Genomic DNA, 18,352 nt, shown 5'->3' on the forward strand with positions numbered 1-18,352 from the left:
GCGAGCCTGAACACAAGGCCTCTGAGGCTTTAAAGCGACAGTCTAGTCCAAAATAAACTTTCATGATTCAGATAAAGAATGTAATTTTAAACAATTTTCCAATTTACTTTTATCACCAATTTTGCTTTGTTCTCTTGGTATTCTTAGTTGAAAGCTAAACATAGAATGTTCATATGCTAATTTCTAAGCCTTTGAAGGCCGCCTCTTCTGTCACAGCATTTTGACAGTTTTTCACCGCTAGAAGGTGTTAGTTCATGTGTGTCATATAGATAACACTGTGCTCACGCAAGTGGAGTTCCTATGAGCCAGCACTGATTGGCTAAAATGCAAGTCTGTCAAAAGAACTGAAATAAGGGGCAGTTTGCAGAGGCTTAGATACAAGGTAATTACAGAGGTAAAACGTGTATTTATATAACTGTGTTAGTTATGCAAAACTAGGGAATGGGTAATAAAGGGATTATCTATCTTTTAAAATAATAAAAATTCTGGCGTAGACTGTCCCTTTAACTTCAGCTTGATAAATGGAGGCAATTGCTTTTTATTACTACTGCAATAAGTACATTCTTATTTTGTCATTGTTGTTATTTAATTCTGATCCACTAAGTTGTTGTTTTTTCCCCTGTAGTGAAATAGACGACATTTTTTCTGACCAGCTTCACTTGGATATCTGGTTTGTGCCTTTTTAAATTATAATCAATTACACTTTACCTTGTATTATCATTCTTATATCATTTTATAAGCTTTATATGTATATAAAAAATATCCTTTGCATGTAGACTTTGTGATAATATTATATTTTAAAATAACTGTTTAGCATGTTTTGCATTAAAACTATAGCTCTATATTAACCACTTAGTGACCAGACCATTTTTCAATTTTTTTTACTGTTGGGGTATTTTTACATTTCTGCAATGTTTGTGTTTAGCTGTAATTTTCCTCTTACTCATTTACTGTACCCACACATATTATATACAGTTTTTCTCGCCATTAAATGGTCTTTCTAAAGATATCATTGTTTTCATCATCCTATTATATAAAAGGCTAAGTGTGTTTGACCGAAGCTGTCATGCGCAGTAGAGACAGCACAAGGACAAACACACCTGGCCTTTGAGCCCCTAGCTGATCCGCTGCAGAAGTGGGCGTGACCGGGCGTGAGCGGGGGCGTGGCCGACATGAAGGGGGCGTGACCGGGCAATTAATGGCCATGAAGGGGGCGTGGTCAGGCACGGCCGCGAGATAGAGAGGGGAGAGAGATAGAGAGGAGGGGAGAGAGAGAGAGGAGAGGGGGGAGAGAGAGGGGGAGAGAGAGAGAGTAGGGTAGGGGAGAGAGGGGGAGAGAGAGAGCTCAAAAGAGAGGGGGAGAGAGAGCGCAAAAGAGATGGGGGAGAGGGAAAGCTCAAAACAGAGGGGGAGAGAGAGCGCAAAAGAGATGTAGGAGAGATAGAGAGCAAAAGAGAGGGGGGAGAGAGCGCAAAGGAGAGGGGGAGAGAGAGAGAGCGCAAAAGAGAGGGGGGAGAGAGCACAAAAGAGAGGGGGAGAGAGAGAGAGCGCAAAAGAGAGGGGGGGAGAGAGCACAAAAGAGAGGGGGGAGAGAGAGCAAAAGAGAGGGGGGGGAGAGCGCAAAAGAGAGGGGGAGAGAGCGCAAAAGAGAGGGGGGGAGAGAGAGCACAAAAGAGAGGGGGGAGAGAGAGAGAGCAAAAGAGGGGGAAAGAGAGAGAGGAGGGGAGAGAGGAGAGGAGGGGAGAGAGAGAGGAGTGGGGGGGAGAGAGAGAGGAGGGGGAGAGAGAGAGAGGAGTCGGGAGAGAGAGAGAGGAGGGGGGAGAGAGAGAGAGGAGTGGGGGAGAGAGAGAGGAGGGGAGAGAGAGAGGAGAGGGAGGGAGAGAGGAGAGGGAGAGAGAGGGGAGAGAGAGGGGGAGAGAGAGAGAGAGAGAGGAGGGGAGAGAGGAGGGAGAGAGAGAGCTCAAAAGAGAGGGGGAGAGAGAGCACAAAAGAGAGGGGGAGAGAGAAAGAGAGAGAGCAAAAGAGAGGGGGGAGAGCGCAAAAGAGAGGGGGAGAGAGCGCAAAAGAGAGGGGGAGAGAGAGAGCACAAAAGAGAGGGGGGAGAGAGAGAGAGCAAAAGAGGGGGAGAGAGAGAGCACAAAACAGAGGGGGAGAGAGAGAGGAGGGGAGAGAGAGAGAGGAGAGAGAGAGGAGAGAGAGAGGAGGGGAGAGAGAGAGAGGAGGAGGGAGAGAGAGAGGAGGGGAGAGAGAGAGGAGAGGTGGGGAGAGAGAGAGGAGAGGGGGGAGAGAGAGAGAGGAGGGTGGGAGAGAGATAGAGGAGGGGGGAGAGAGAAGGGGGGGAGAGAGAGAGGAGGGGGAGAGAGAGAGGGGAGGGAGAGAGAGAGGAGGGGGGAGAAAGAGAGGGGAGGGAGAGAAAGAGGGGGGAGAGAGAGAGCTCAAAAGAGAGGGGGGAGAGAGCGCAGAAGAGATGGGGGAGAGAGCTCAAAAGAGAGGAGGAAAGAGCGCAAAAGAGATGGGGTAGAGAGATAGAGAGAGAGCAAAAGAGGGGGAAAGAGAGAGAGGAGGGGAGAGAGGAGAGGAGGGGAGAGAGAGAGGAGTGGGGGGGGAGAGAGAGAGGAGGGGGGAGAGAGAGAGAGGAGTGGGGAGAGAGAGAGAGGAGGGGGAGAGAGAGAGAGGAGTGGGAGAGAGAGAGAGGAGGGGAGAGAGAGAGGAGAGGGAGGGAGAGAGGGGAGGGAGAGAGAGAGGGGAGAGAGAGGGGGAGAGAGAGAGAGAGAGAGAGAGAGAGAGAGAGAGAGAGAGAGAGGAGGGGAGAGAGGAGGGAGAGAGAGAGCTCAAAAGAGAGGGGGAGAGAGAGCACAAAAGAGAGGGGGAGAGAGAAAGAGAGAGAGCAAAAGAGAGGGGGGAGAGCGCAAAAGAGAGGGGGAGAGAGCGCAAATGAGAGGGGGAGAGAGAGAGCACAAAAGAGAGGGGGGAGAGAGAGAGAGCAAAAGAGGGGGAGAGAGAGAGCACAAAACAGAGGGGGAGAGAGAGAGGAGGGGAGAGAGAGAGAGGAGAGAGAGAGGAGAGGAGGGGAGAGAGAGAGAGGAGGGGGGAGAGAGAGAGGAGGGGAGAGAGAGAGGAGAGGTGGGGAGAGAGAGAGGAGAGGGGGGAGAGAGAGAGAGGAGGGTGGGAGAGAGATAGAGGAGGGGGGAGAGAGAGAAGGGGGGGAGAGAGAGAGGAGGGGGAGAGAGAGAGGGGAGGGAGAGAGAGAGGAGGGGGGAGAAAGAGAGGGGAGGGAGAGAAAGAGGGGGGAGAGAGAGCTCAAAAGAGAGGGGGGAGAGAGCGCAGAAGAGATGGGGGAGAGAGCTCAAAAGAGAGGGGGAAAGAGCGCAAAAGAGATGGGGTAGAGAGATAGAGAGAGAGCAAAAGAGAGAGGGAGAGAGTGAGAAGAGAGGGGGGAGAGAGCGCAAAAGAGAGAGAGAGCGCAAAAGAGAGGGGGAGAGAGAGAGCGCAAAAGAGAGGGGGAGAGAGAAGAGGCGGGGAGAGAGAGAGCACAAAAGAGAGGGGGAGAGAGAGAGCGCAAAAGAGAGGGGGAGAGAGAAGAGGCGGGGAGAGAGAGAGCAAAAGAGAGGGGGAGAGAGAGTGCAAAAGAGAGTGGGAGAGAGAGCGTGCAAAAGAGAGGGGAGAGAGAGAGAGCAAAAGAGAGGGGGGAGAGAGAGAGAGCAAAAGAGGGGGGGGGGAGAGAGCACAAAAGAGAGGGGGATGAGAGAGCGCAAAATAGAGGGGGGAGAGAGAGCGCAAAAGGGGGGAGAGAGAGCGCGCAAAAAAAGGGGGAGAGAGAGAAAGCGCAAAAGAGAGAGCGGAGAGAGAGGGGGGAGAGAGAGCAAAAGAGATGAGGGAGAGAGAGAGCACAAAAGAGAGGGGGAGCGAGAGAGCGCAAAAGAGAGGGGGAGAGAGAGAGAGCGCAAAAGAGAGTGCGAGAGAGAGAGCGAACAAAAGAGAGGGGGGAGAGAGAGAGCTCAAAAGAGAGGAGGGGCAGAGAGAGCTCAAAAGAGAGGGGGAGAGAGAGAGCAAAAGAGGGGGGGAGAGAGAGAGCAAAAGAGAGTGCGAGAGAGAGAGCGAACAAAAGAGAGGGGGGAGAGAGAGAGCTCAAAAGAGAGGAGGGGGAGAGAGAGCTCAAAAGAGAGGGGGAGAGAGAGAGCAAAAGAGGGGGGGAGAGAGAGAGCAAAAGAGAGGGGGAGGGAGAGAGCGCAAGGGGTGGGACCGCTGTACTGCAAAAAATGGCCCGTGTGAACGGGCTTTAGGACTAGTATCTTATAATTTACTATAAAAAAATATAAAATATGATGAAAAAATGGAAAAAAACACACTTTTTCTAAAATCTGTTACACATCTACAACCACCAAAAAACACCCATGCTAAATAGTTTCAAAATTTTGGCCTGGGTTTAGAAATACCCAATGTTTACATGTTCTTTGCTTTTTTGCAAGTTATAGGGCAATAAATACAAGTAGCACTTTGCTATTTTCAAAACATTTTTTTCTCTCTCCAAATTAGCCATAGTTACATTGGAACACTGATATGTGTCAGGAATCACTGAATATCCCTTCACATGTATATATTTTTTTTTAGTAGACAACCCAAAGTATTTATCTAGGCCCATTTTGGTATATTTCATGCCACCATTTCACCGCCAAATGCAATCAAATAAAAAAAATTGTTAACTTTTTTACAAACTTTTTCACAAACTTTTTCACTTTTTGGTAAGTAGAAGGCCGCTAAATACCGCTGCGCACCACACTTGTATTATGCCCAGCAGTGAAGGGGGTTAATTAGGTAACTTGTAGGGTTAACTTTAGCTTTAGTGTAGAGATCAGCATTCCACCTGAAACATCCCACCCACTGATCCCTCCCTTATTGCCCTCAAACAGCTCTCTTCACTCCCCCACCTCACAAATGTCACCGTCATCTTAAGTACTGGCAGAAAGTCTGCCAGTACTAAAATGAAAAGCATATATATATATATATATACATATATATATATATATATATATATATATATATATATATATATTGATTCTGCAGTGTCGGATCCCCCCTTAGCCCCCAACCTCCCTGACCCCCCCCCCCCCACCATACAGCTCTCTAAACCCCCCCCCCCTACCTATTTTCCGACATATTGGGTACTGGCAGCTATTTGCCACTACCCAGTTTGCCCAAAAAACATAATTTATGTAAGAACTTACCTGATAAATTCATTTCTTTCATATTGGCAAGAGTACATGAGCTAGTGACGTATGGGATATATAATCCTACCAGGAGGGACAAAGTTTCCCAAACCTCAAAATGCCTATAAATACACCCCTCACCACACCCACAATTCAGTTTAATGAATAGCCAGGTAGTGGGGTGATAAAGAGAGGAGTAAAAAGCATCAACAAAGGAATTTGGAATAATTGTGCTTTATACAAAAAAATCATAACCACCATAAAAAGGGTGGGCCTCATGGACTCTTGCCAATAGGAAAGAAATGAATTTATCAGGTAAGTTTTTACATAAATTATGTTTTCTTTTATGTAATTGGCAAGAGTCCATGAGCTAGTGACGTATGGGATAGCAATACCCAAGATGTGGAACTCTACACAAGAGTCACTAGAGAGGGAGGGATAAAATAAAAACAGCCATTTTCCGCTGAAAAAAATTAATCCACAACCCAAAATATAAATTTATTCTCATAAATGAAAAGAAAAACTTAAAACATTAGCAGAAGAATCAAACTGAAACAGCTCCCTGATAAACTTTTCTACCAAATACTGCTTCCAAAGAAGCAAATACATCAAAACGGTAGAATTTAGTAAATGTATGCAAAGAAGACCAAGTTGCCGCTTTGCAAATCTAATCAACTGAAGCTTCATTCTTAAAAGCCCACGAAGTGGAGACTGATCTAGTAGAATGAGCTGTGATTCTCTGAGGCGGACTTTACACGACTCCAAATAATCTTGATGAATCAAAAGCTTTAACCACGATGCCAAGGAAACAGCAGCCTTCTGACCTTTCCTAGAACCAGAAAAGATAACAAATAGACCAGAAGTCTTCCAGAAATATTTAGTAGCTTCAACATAATATTTCAAAGCTCTTACCACATCCAAAGAATGTAAGGATCTCTCCAAATAATTCTTAGGATTAGGACACAAGGAAGGGACAACAATTTATCTATTAATGTTGTTAGAATTCACAACCTTAGGTAAGAATTTAAATGAAGTCCGCAAAACCGCCTTATCCTGATGAAAAATCAGAAAAGGAGATTCACAAGAAAGAGCAGATAATTCAGAAACTCTTCTAGCAGAAGAGATGGCCAATAGGAACAACACCTTCCAGGAAAGTAATTTAATGTCCAAAGAATGCATAGGCTCAAATGGGGGAGCCTGTAAAGCCTTCAAAACCAAATTAAGACTACAAGGAGGAGAGATTGATTTAATGACAGGCTTGATACGGACCAAAGCCTGTACAAAACAGTGAATATCAGGAAGCTTAGCAATCTTTCTGTGAAATAAAACAGAAAGAGCAGAGATTTGTCCCTTCAAGGAACTTGCAGACAAACCCTTATTGAAACCATCCTGAAGAAACTGTAAAATTCTAGCAATTCTGAAAGAGTGCCAAGAGAATTTATGAGAAGAACACCATGAAATATAAGTCTTCCAAACTCGATAATAAATCTTCCTAGAAACAGATTTACGAGCCTGTAACATAGTATTAATCACTGAGTCAGAGAAACCTCTATGACTAAGCACTAGGCATTCAATTTCCATACCTTCAAATTTAATGATTTGAGATCCTGATGTAAAAACGGACCTTGAGACAGAAGGTCCGGCCTTAATGGAAGTGGCCAAGGTTGGCAACTGGACATCCGAACAAGATCCGCATACCAAAACCTGTTAGGCCATGCTGGAGCTACCAGCAACACAAACGATTGTTCCCTTCACATCCCTCTGACATTCACTGTACTCTGAGAGGAATCAGGCTTCAAAATGCTGAGAAGCGCATATCAACGTAGAAATCATAGCACAAACTTACTTCACCACCTCCATAGGAGGCAAAGTTTGTAAAACTGAATTGTGGGTGTGGTGAGGGGTGTATTTATAGGCATTTTGAGGTTTGGGAAACTTTGCCCCTCCTGGTAGGATTGCATATCCTATACGTCACTAGCTCATGGACTCTTGCCAATTACATGAAAGAAAATGTGTTTTATTATGTTTTTTATATAAAATAAAACATTTTCTGTAGTGTAGCTGCCCCCCTCAATACCCTCCCCCCCTCCCAGATCCCTTGCCCAATCATCAATGAGGCCTTTTTCTGATAGAAGTCAGGAAGTCAAGGATTATTGATAATTGTTTTGTTCTTCTGCACTTTCTTCGGACACTCAGTGTTTGGAGGTATTCGGGCTGATAGCGGCAATGGACATCATCCCGTTTGTTCGTTCCATCTCAGACTATCTGAAATCTGTTCAGTTAATGGAGCGGAGATTATATGGATTTGTCTCTGTGAATTCAGTAAACAAAGGATTCTCTTTCATGGTGGTTATTTCTGGATCATCTTTCCCAGGGAACCTGCTCTCGCAGTCCTTCTTGGATGGTTGTGACAACAAACACCAGCCTTCTAGGGTGAGGGGTAGTCTGGAGTTCCCTAAAGGTTCAGAGAGTTTGCACTCAGTCAGAGTCTGTTCTTTCTATAATCATTCTCGAGCTGACAGCGATCTTCAATGCTCTTCTGGTCTGGGCTCAGTTAGCCTCAGTCCAGTTTATTAAGTTCCAGTCGGACTTCATAACTTCAGTGGCTTACATCGATCATCAGGAAGGAATGAAGAGTTCCTTAGCAATGATTGAGGTAACCAGAATAATCCAGTGGGTGGAGGCCTACTCTTGTTGTCTATAGGCGATCCATATCCTAGGGGTGGACGTCTGGGAGGCGGATTTTCTGAGCAGGCAGACCTTTCATCCGGGGGAGTGGGAACTCCATCCGGAAGTGTTCTCCAATCTGATTCTCCAATGGGTCAGCCGGAATTGGATCTCATGATTTCTAGTCAGAATGCCTAACTACCGAGATACAGGTCGAGGTGCAGAGACCCCCAGACGGATCTCATAGATGCTCTGATGGTTCCTTGGACCTTCAGTCCAACATACCTATTGGCCCCGTTTACTCTTTTTCCTCTGGTAATTGCTCGAATCAAGCTGGAAAGGGCTTTGGCGATCCTCATAGCTTCGGCCGGGCCTCGCAGGATTTGATATGCGGATCTGGTGGAGATGACATCTCTGTCTCCTTGGAGACTCCCGTTGAGGAAGGATGTTCTGATTCAGGGGTCCTTCCTTCACACAAATCTATTTTTTCTGAAGCTGACTGATTGGAGATTGAATGCTTAATTTTATCTAAGCAGGGATTTTCTGATTCGGTCATAGAGACCATGATTCAGGCTCGTAAGCCTGTAACTAGAAGGATTTTCCATAAGATTTGGTGTAAATATTTCTATTGGGGTGAATCCAAGGGCTACTCATGGAGTAGAGTTAGGATTCTTAGCATTTTGTCTTTCTCCAAAAGGGTTTGGAGAAGGATTTATCGAGCTCCCTAAGGGGTCAAAATTTGGCCTTATCTATTTTGTAACTCAAATGTCTGGCGGATGTCCCCGTAGCACAATCTTTTTGTTAGGCCTTGATCAGGATCAGGCCTGTGTTCAAACCAGTTACTCTTCCATGGAGTCTTAATTTAGTTTCTCAAAGTTCTTCAAAGGGATCTCTTTGAGTCTACTCTTTCCTTAGATATTTAGTTGTTATCTTGGAAAGTTTTATTTCCTGTTGCTATTTCTCCTGCTCGCAGAGTGTCAGAGCTCTAGACATTGCAGTATGAGTCTCCTTACCTTATTTTTCACTGTGATAAGGTAGTGTTTACGTACTAAATTAGGATTTCTTCCTAAGGTTATTTCTGATCGGAATATTAACCAGGAGATTATTGTTCCTTCCTTGTGCCCTAATCCTTCTTCTTTGAAGGAACGACTTCTGCTCAATTTGGACGTGCTCTGTGCTTTAAAGTTTTTCCTGCAGGCGACTAATGACTTTCGTCAGTCTTCTTCTTTGTTTGTGGTTTTCTCAGGAAAACGTAAGGGACAGATAGCTTTGGTTACGTCTCTTTCTTTTTGGCTGAGGAGTAGCATACGTTTTACATAAGAGACTGCTGGTCAGCAGCCTCCAGAGAGAGTTACGGCTCATTCCACGAGGGCGGTTGCTTCCTCATGGGCATTCAAAAATGTAACTTCTGTGGAACAGATTTGCAAGGCTGCAACTTGGTCTTTTTTTCACACTTTTGTCTTGGCTGAGGCTGTTTTTTTTGGGAAAAGGGTTCTTCAAGCAGTGGTGCCTTTCGTTTAAGTTCAATGTCTTGTCCCTCCCGTATCATCTGTGTATCTCTAGCTTGGGTATTGAATCCCATTAGTAATTAAGATGATCCGTGGACTCATCGTGTCTTAAAAAAGAAAACAAAATTTATGCTTACCTGATAAATTTATTTCTTTTTTGACACGATGAGTCCACAGCCTGCCCTGTTCTTTTAGACAGGTTGTGGGTTATTGTAAATTTCAGACACCTCTGCACCTTGGCTTTTCCTTTCTTTTCCTAACTTTGGTCGAATGACTGGAGTGGGAGGGAAGGGAGGAGCTATTTAACAGCTCTGCTGTGGTGCTCTTTGCCTCCTCCTGCTGACCAGGAGGTGAATATCCCATTAGTAATTAAGATGAACCGTGGACTCATCGTGTCAAAAAAGAAATAAATTTATCAGGTAAGCATAAATTTTCTTTTTTGTATTGCAGGTGAGAACAAGACATAATTCAGTACTTATTAGCGATAATGGTGCACCCTACGCTATCTGTATAGGGCTCACTAAAAAATGCCGGTCAAATTAAAATTCTCTGGTAAACCTCTTTTACCATCCACTTGTGATACTAGATTGTGCGCTATTCTTTGCGCAAGGTCACGCTACAGATAACTCACCCTACGTTATCGGTTGTGCTCTACTTCTAATCTAGCCCTATATATTTGGTGCACTTTGGTTTATTTATGCATTCATTTACCCCTGTGATGTAATAACATTTTCCTGTTATTGTTGATGATTTATATTTTTTTCAGCTTTCTGCTTAATTTTTGTTACTTTACAATATGCGTTTTTATATTAAGACATTAAAAAAATGTAACAATATTTTAAGAAGTAACTATTCTTTTAATACTTGCATTTCTCATATACAATGTTGCAGGGACCATGATGACGATGTGTCGGTTGCCGAAGCTTGCAAGAAACTTAATGAAGTCAGTGGGTTTAAAGGAATGGGCCGGTAAGATATCAACATTTAAATGCCATTAATGATCAAAAGAATGTTGGGATGACTCCTTAATTGTTGAACCTGGAATAGATAGAAAAAGACCCTTTACAATATGCAAATGAGGATCATAAAGCCGCCAACCCAAACTAGAGATTAGAGGAGTAACCAGTGCAGATTTTTTGGTAATTTTCTTCATGTAAAGGCACTTGAAAATCTGCTCAAGCAATACTTTAACTGTCAAGTGTTGTCTTTGTTACATGTTTCCTAGGTTAATCTTTCACTATTGTTGTAATGGCTGGTTATTTATTGTCCGATAAATTATAGCTCCACTTGTAATCTAGCCCTTAAAGGGCCATAATACCCAAATGTTTAAACACTTGAAAGTGATGCAGCATAGCTGTAAAAAGCTGATTAGAAAATATCACCTGAACATCTCTATGTAAAAAAGAAAGATATTTTACCTCAAAAGTTCCTCAGTAGCCACCTCCCATTGTAAAGGATTTCTAAGCAGCATTTTAGTGTGTTTGTCCTGGGACATCTGAAGGGATTAGCATCGTGCATTCTCATATTATTTCACCAATCAGGTAAAGGAAGCTTACTATGAAATCTCATGAGAGTTAAGTGAAATCTCATGAGATCACAGTAAGAGTTCATGACCTCAGCACTGCTGATGCTGATTGGCTGCTGTTCATTTCTTCATTTTTTTAAATTTGTTTACCTGCAGCTGGGAGCAGCTGAGTATAATTTTTTACACAGAACTTACTCTGCTGAGCTGAGGAGATTGTGAGGTAAAATATCTTCCTTTTTTACATAGAGATGGTCAGGTGATATTTTCCTGTCAGCTTTTTACAGTTATACTGCATCAGTTTCAAGTGATTTAGCATATGAGTATTATGTCCCTTTAATCTTTCACTTGTCATATGCCTGGGAACTACAATTCCCAGCATTCAGTGCTGCAGTAGGAGAGAGTACATGTTTTGTCTAGTACACCTTGTTGCAAGAAACACATGCAAGATACAGTTTGTGTAACTTTGCTGCAAGCTTTTTAATGGGGGAAGATAGCAGCCACAGAGCAGTAGAGTGGAGTAACTAATGTGGAGTTAATAAACACTGACTGTGTAAAACTAACTGGCCTCCTTCACAAACTTAAATCTGCCACACATCTGTCTGTAATTGGCTTCAGCAGAAATGATAAGATTACAAGCTGCAAAACAAGGCAAGATCAGCATCTAGTTGTGTGTACTTTGGCACCTCCAAATTAGTCAATGAGTGGGTGAAGTTTGACTTTTGAAAATAAATTGTAACATACAAGGTGTTAATGCTTCAAGAACATTTTTACACTTACCTAGTATGTTAATTTATTTCAATACAGCAGAAAACTATTGTTATTGCAAGGTGTTTACTGTCCCTTTAAGTTTGGCATGCTGTTCAATTGTCCAATTATTGTCCAATTTTTTCCTTGCAAAAAAACATCATTTCAGAGTCAAATTACAAGAACAGTAGGCAATAAAATGCTGAAAATATGTTGCTACGTTTTTTTTTTACTATGCATAATTAAGCAATTTATGGGGAATTCTGTTTTAAGCTAAATGTCCTTTTAAAGTTCATGTGGCTCAGCAGTGAGCTGTAGGCAGCTGTGAGATCTGGCGATACAGAACATAAAAATCTCATCACCGAGCAGTTAGACATCTAACTCATCAATAGCAGAAGAGGATTGATTGTAAATTCCTTGTCTATATGCTACAAAATCTAGAATGTATGCAGTAAAGTACTACATAATGCTTCTTAAAGGGACATTAAACACTTTGAGATGGTAATATAAAATGATAAATTGTATACTTTTATTGTTTATTTTGTCGCCTTTTCCAGTAATTTCATTCTGAAATTGTGAGCTTTTCAGTTCCTGTTAGAAATGGAAGTGCAAAACACTGTTATATTCAACACAGCCATTGGCTGCACACTCTAGTGACCTATTTATAACTGTCCCTAATTGGTCACAGCAGAGAAGGTAACCTAAGTTACAACATGGCTGCTCCCATTGTATTAATGACGCTAAAACTTTATACTTATTTTGCAATATGTAAACAGCTAAGGAAACTTTAAAAAATATACCTACATGTTATTCTCAGACTAATCTTTTCTTTTAATGCATCATTCTATTTGGCATTTATTTATGGTTCAATGTCCCTTTAATATATATATATATACACACATATACAATTATCTGCTTAAGTGCAGATGAGGACATGTAGGTGTCATGCAAAAAAATGCCTTAAAGAGAGATGAAATCCTAAATTTTTCTTTCATGATTCCGATAAAGCATACCATTTTAAACAACTTTCAATTTTACTGCTATTATCTAGTTTGCTTAGTTCTCTTGGTATCCTTTGCTGAAAAAGATAGGTAGGCTCAGGAGCTAGGAGCTAGAGGCTGATTGGTGGCTGCAAATATATGTCTATTGTGATTGGTTTACTGATGTTAGCTCCCAGTAGTGCATTTCTGATCCTCCAATAAAGGAATAGAATGAAGCAAAATTGATAATAGAAGTAAATTAGAAAGTTGTTAAAAATGGTATGCTCTTTCTAAATCATAAAAGAAAATTGTTGGGTTTCATGTCCCTTTAAGTGATGTCATCTGGGGCAGCAGGTATTATAAATAAACAAAAGTTTAGAAGTGCGCTTAGGAACTAATACCAAGCACCTCTCTAAGAGACACTATCCCTAAAGAGTGTCAGAATATAGTGAAAGTGGATTGTTAAGCTTTTTACGGCTTACAGATAGAGAGGGCGCCTAGGGCTAAAGGTATCAAACACCAATGTAGTGTAAAAAATATATATTTAATAAAAGACAGTATACAATAATAAAATTAGTACAAATTAGGGACGTCTCCCTAAATGTTAAAAATCCTAAGTCACAATTAATTGCTACAATGTGGCAGACAAATATAAAATAAAGTGCATATACGATCTAATTTGATTATAAAATAAGCAAAGGTTACTAAAATATAAAACAATTTACGGTATACCAGAGTCTTAAATATGTATGTTTCACAAGGGATACGGCAGTTATTCCCAAGTATACTGAGGGATATATGATAGCGTGGGACTTTCAAATGAAAGAAGGTTAGTCCAGAAAATGTTCCATACACTTGAAATCGTAGTATAATGCTTGCTTCAAAGAGTACAATAGTGCTAAAGCAGTACTTTACTTTATTTTACTTTACCGCCTGTGAAATCTTCAGTCACACCAAGGACCGCTACGTTAGCCAAGGCAGTCTCTCCCGAGCTGCAAACACAGATCACACACGTGTGTACGGACGGCGTCTGACGTCACTTCTCGTCCGTTTGTTTCCTCTGTGAAAGTTTGACAGCGTGCTGTTATCGATGTTGCAAAGTTGTGGATGTTGTTAACTCCTTCAGTATACAAGCACTCTGTTGTGCTTATACTTGCAAATACAGTTGGATATTTAATTTCATCCACACTGTCAGAGCTTTAAAGTTGTGGTGACAAAATTAACCCGGGTTAGAAAATAGCAATGTAGTTCACAAATAGGGTGACACTTAACCACTCCTGGTACACTGCTACAAAGTCACAAGGTAATCGACGCGTTTCACCCACCTGTGGGCTTTATCAAGATAATTGTGACTTGCAGCAAAGGCCTTTTTAAATGTTCAGAAGGTGTGTGATTGGCTGTGTATCTAATTGGTGTTTTTTGTTCACAGGAGAGTTTAAGGCGGTATATACTTATTCTTCTGTTTCAAGTTCATATATCCCAAATTGCAAACATGTTGATAATCCAATAAAACCATCTAATATATATATGTACAAATTCACATAATCCCTTTGTGGTATGTTCCCCACATGCTTTCTTATAGTAAAACATTGTATATTAAAATTCTAATATGTCTAGATAAGATGCAAATGCAATTAATCTATCAGATGTATACACACATCTTAAGGATATGATACACATCTATGATAGAGGATATATAAGACCTAATAAAATTATAACATATATATATGAATAAAATATCCACGCATACTCCATTTTAAAAGATATGTGAGCTTAGTCTAAAAGAGGAAAGGTATATGATTTATTGTTTTAGGATGCCAGTGCTACCCATTGATTAATGTGAAAAATTGTGAAATATGTGCAAATAATAATATGTGAAAATAATATGTGAAAATGATAAAGATAGTAAAAGAAAATGAAAAAAAGAGAAAGAAAAAGAAAAAGAAGAAGAAAAAAAGAAAGAAAAAACGAAGGAAAAAGGATTATATATATTAAGTGGGGGTTAATTTTAAATCTAAATAGCTTCATTCAAATAAAAAAGGTGAAAGATCTAGTTCAGAATTAAGCCCTAGTGGATATAAAGTGTTATACTTATAAATTAATTCTGCTTCTTTAATTAATAGTGTTTTTTCTGTGTTACCCCCCCTCCAGTGTCCTTTAATTTTCTGTACCCCCCAATAATTTAATTCTTTGGTGTTACCATGATGAGTGTCTTTGAAGTGCTTGTATAGTGACGTGTCATCCCTCCCTTTTTCTATGCTTAACAAGTGTTCTCTTATCCTGTCTTTAAGACATCGAGTGGTTTCACCAAAATAAAAAAGGTTGCACGAACATTTTAATACGTAAATAATATTTATGTGTGTGCATCTTATGACTTCTTTTATGGTGAGAATATTTTTAGAATTGTTAATCTTAAGGGTCTTCATTTTTGAACTGTGTTTACATGACTTGCATGTATAGCACGGGAAGAAACCAGTGGGTCTTTTACCCATCATATCTACCTGAGAGTTAGTTGTTGAGCTTATTTTAAGTTCGCTTGGGGCTAGCATTGTTCTAAAGTTTCTAGCTTTCTTAAAAATAAATGTGGGTTTATCTTCTAACTGTGCACCAATTATATTATCTTCTTTTAGCAAATACCAATTTTTTCTTATTATCTTTTTAATAAGGGAATGATCAGCATTGTAATCAGTAATAAAAGGGACTTTGATTTTATCAGTAGTATCTTTAGTTTTAATTTTATAATCCAAAAGATTTTCTCTATTTGTTTTTCTAGCTTTGTCAATAGCCTTATTTATGTTATCAGCTTCATAGCCTCTACTGTGAAATTTTTCTGCTAGAATTGTAACCTGGTTCTCAAAATCCTCTACTCTAGAGCAATTTTTCTTAATACGTAAGGTTTGTCCGTATGGGATGTTATCCTTCCATATTTTTAGATGGCAGCTTTCTGCGTGTATCAAATTATTGCACTCTACTTCTTTAAAGTGCGTTTTAGTCTCTATCTTACTATCGATTACCAAAATTTCAAGATCCAGAAAGTTGACTTGCTCTCTGCTAAAGTGACTAGTGAACTTAAGACCATAATTATTTATATTCATTCTTTTAAAAAGCTCAATTAAGTCTTTCTCTGGACCTCTCCAGACGATCAAAAGTGTGGATGAAATTAAATATCCAACTGTATTTGCAAGTATAAGCACAACAGAGTGCTTGTATACTGAAGGAGTTAACAACATCCACAACTTTGCAACATCGATAACAGCACGCTGTCAAACTTTCACAGAGGAAACAAACGGACGAGAAGTGACGTCAGACGCCGTCCGTACACACGTGTGTGATCTGTGTTTGCAGCTCGGGAGAGACTGCCTTGGCTAACGTAGCGGTCCTTGGTGTGACTGAAGATTTCACAGGCGGTAAAGTAAAATAAAGTAAAGTACTGCTTTAGCACTATTGTACTCTTTGAAGCAAGCATTATACTACGATTTCAAGTGTATGGAACATTTTCTGGACTAACCTTCTTTCATTTGAAAGTCCCACGCTATCATATATCCCTCAGTATACTTGGGAATAACTGCCGTATCCCTTGTGAAACATACATATTTAAGACTCTGGTATACCGTAAATTGTTTTATATTTTAGTAACCTTTGCTTATTTTATAATCAAATTAGATCGTATATGCACTTTATTTTATATTTGTCTGCCACATTGTAGCAATTAATTGTGACTTAGGATTTTTAACATTTAGGGAGACGTCCCTAATTTGTACTAATTTTATTATTGTATACTGTCTTTTATTAAATATATATTTTTTACACTACATTGGTGTTTGATACCTTTAGCCCTAGGCGCCCTCTCTATCTGTAAGCCGTAAAAAGCTTAACAATCCACTTTCAGCAGGTATTATAGGCAGGTGTGATTAGCATATACTGTAGGTAAGTATGGGTGGTAGATACTATAGGCAGGTGTGGTCAGCAGATACTATAGGTACGTATGGGCAGCAGATACTATAGGTATGTATGGGTAGCTGGTGTGGTCAGCAAATATTATAGGTACGTATGGGCAGCAGATACTATAGGCAGGTGTGGTCAGCAGATTCTATAGGTACATATGGGTAGCATGTGTGGTCAGCAGATACTATAGGTAAGTATGGGCAGCAGATACTATAGGTACATATGGGCAGCAGGTGTGGTCAGCAGATACTATAGGTAAGTATGGACTGCAGAAACTATAGGCAGGTGTGATCAGCAGATACTTTATGTAAGTATGGGTGGTAGATACTATAGGCAAGTGGGTCAGCAGATACTATTGGGAGTATGGGCAGCAGATAGTAAGTGTGGTTAGTAGATACTATATGTAGGTATGGGTGGTAGAAACTATAGGCAGGTGTGGTCAGCAGTTATTATAGGTACGCATATACTATAGGCAGGTGTGGTCAGCAGTTATTATAGGTACGTATGGGCAGCAGATACTATAGGCAGGTGTGTTCAGTAGATACTATAGGGAGGTATGGGCAGAAGATAATATAGTCAAGTGTGTCGGACCTGATCTGACAGTGCGGATCAGGTCCAACAGACCTCGCTGAATGCAGAGAGCAATATGCTCTCCGTATTCAGCATTGCATCAGCAGCTCTTGTGAGCTGCTGGTGCAACGCTGCCCCCTGCAGATTTGCGGCCAATTGGCAGCCAGCAGGGGGTGTCAATTAACCCGATCAGGTTGAATTGTGGCAATCTCTGTCCGCCTGCTCAGAGCAGGCGGACAGGGTTATGGAGCAGCGGTCTTTAGACCGCTGCTTCATAAGTGCTGTTTCTGGCGAGCCTGCAGGCTCGCCAGAAACACAGGCCCTCAAGCTCCATTCGGAGCTTGATAAATGGGCCTCTATAGGTAGGTATGTTTAGTAGATACTTTAGGTGAGTATGACCAGCCAGTACTATAGGTAGGTATGTTTAGTAGATACTTTAGGTGAGTATGACCAGCCAGTACTATAGGTAGGTATGTTTAGTAGATACTTTAGGTGAGTATGACCAGCCAGTACTATAGGTAGGTATGTTTAGTAGATACTTTAGGTGAGTATGACCAGCCAGTACTATAGGTAGGTATGGTTAGCAGATGCTTTAGGTGAGTATGACCAGCCAGTACTATAGGTAGGTGTGTTTAGTAGATACTTTAGGTGAGTATGACCAGCCAGTACTATAGGTAGGTATGTTATATGGGCAGGTTAGGCTGGTAAGCCATATAATGCCGATAATAATTACTAGTAGCTGTGACCAACTGGGCACTAAGGGGGAGCTGGATTTTCCATATATAGCAACTGTAATGTTCATAAATAATTTTGCAATCCTGGGCAGTGAATTGTCAAATTAATAAATGAACAAATAAAATTTGTGTTTGGGACTTTCAATATATAAACCCACCATCCCAGTGTCCCCAAGGGAGAAGCAGGCACCTGTAAGTCCAGTGTACCACAGTATGTCATGACAAACACAACAGTAAAGACAACTATAGCCTTTGTTCAATGTCATATAGACTAAATTACCATTTTAATTGAGCAGATAAGCAAACAGTGAATAAAAAGAATGAAGCAAAAGAAAAGGTTTAGATCCCAGTGGAAGAAGAATTTTGTATAAACTTTCCAAATGTTTCTTTCACATTCAGATACTGCCTTCTATTAAAGTAACACTAACAAACCTGAGGGCTCATGTGCACGTAATTGCTGCTCCAACTTGTT

At 41.0% G+C, this 18,352-nt stretch overlaps 1 protein-coding gene across 1 annotated transcript in view; it reads left to right on the top strand.

Annotated features, from left to right (window-relative positions):
* BAIAP3 (BAI1 associated protein 3) overlaps positions 1–18,352 on the top strand; it is a 537,315-nt gene that overhangs the window by 271,253 nt on the left and 247,710 nt on the right. Inside the window, exons 8-9 of the mRNA XM_053695302.1 lie at positions 626–670; positions 10,274–10,351. Of these exons, the coding sequence (XP_053551277.1) occupies positions 626–670; positions 10,274–10,351 (123 nt within the window). The remainder of the gene's footprint in view (positions 1–625; positions 671–10,273; positions 10,352–18,352) is intronic.

The sequence above is a fragment of the Bombina bombina genome, chromosome 11 (assembly GCF_027579735.1).
Source record: "Bombina bombina isolate aBomBom1 chromosome 11, aBomBom1.pri, whole genome shotgun sequence".
Classification (NCBI taxonomy): Eukaryota; Metazoa; Chordata; class Amphibia; order Anura; family Bombinatoridae; genus Bombina; species Bombina bombina.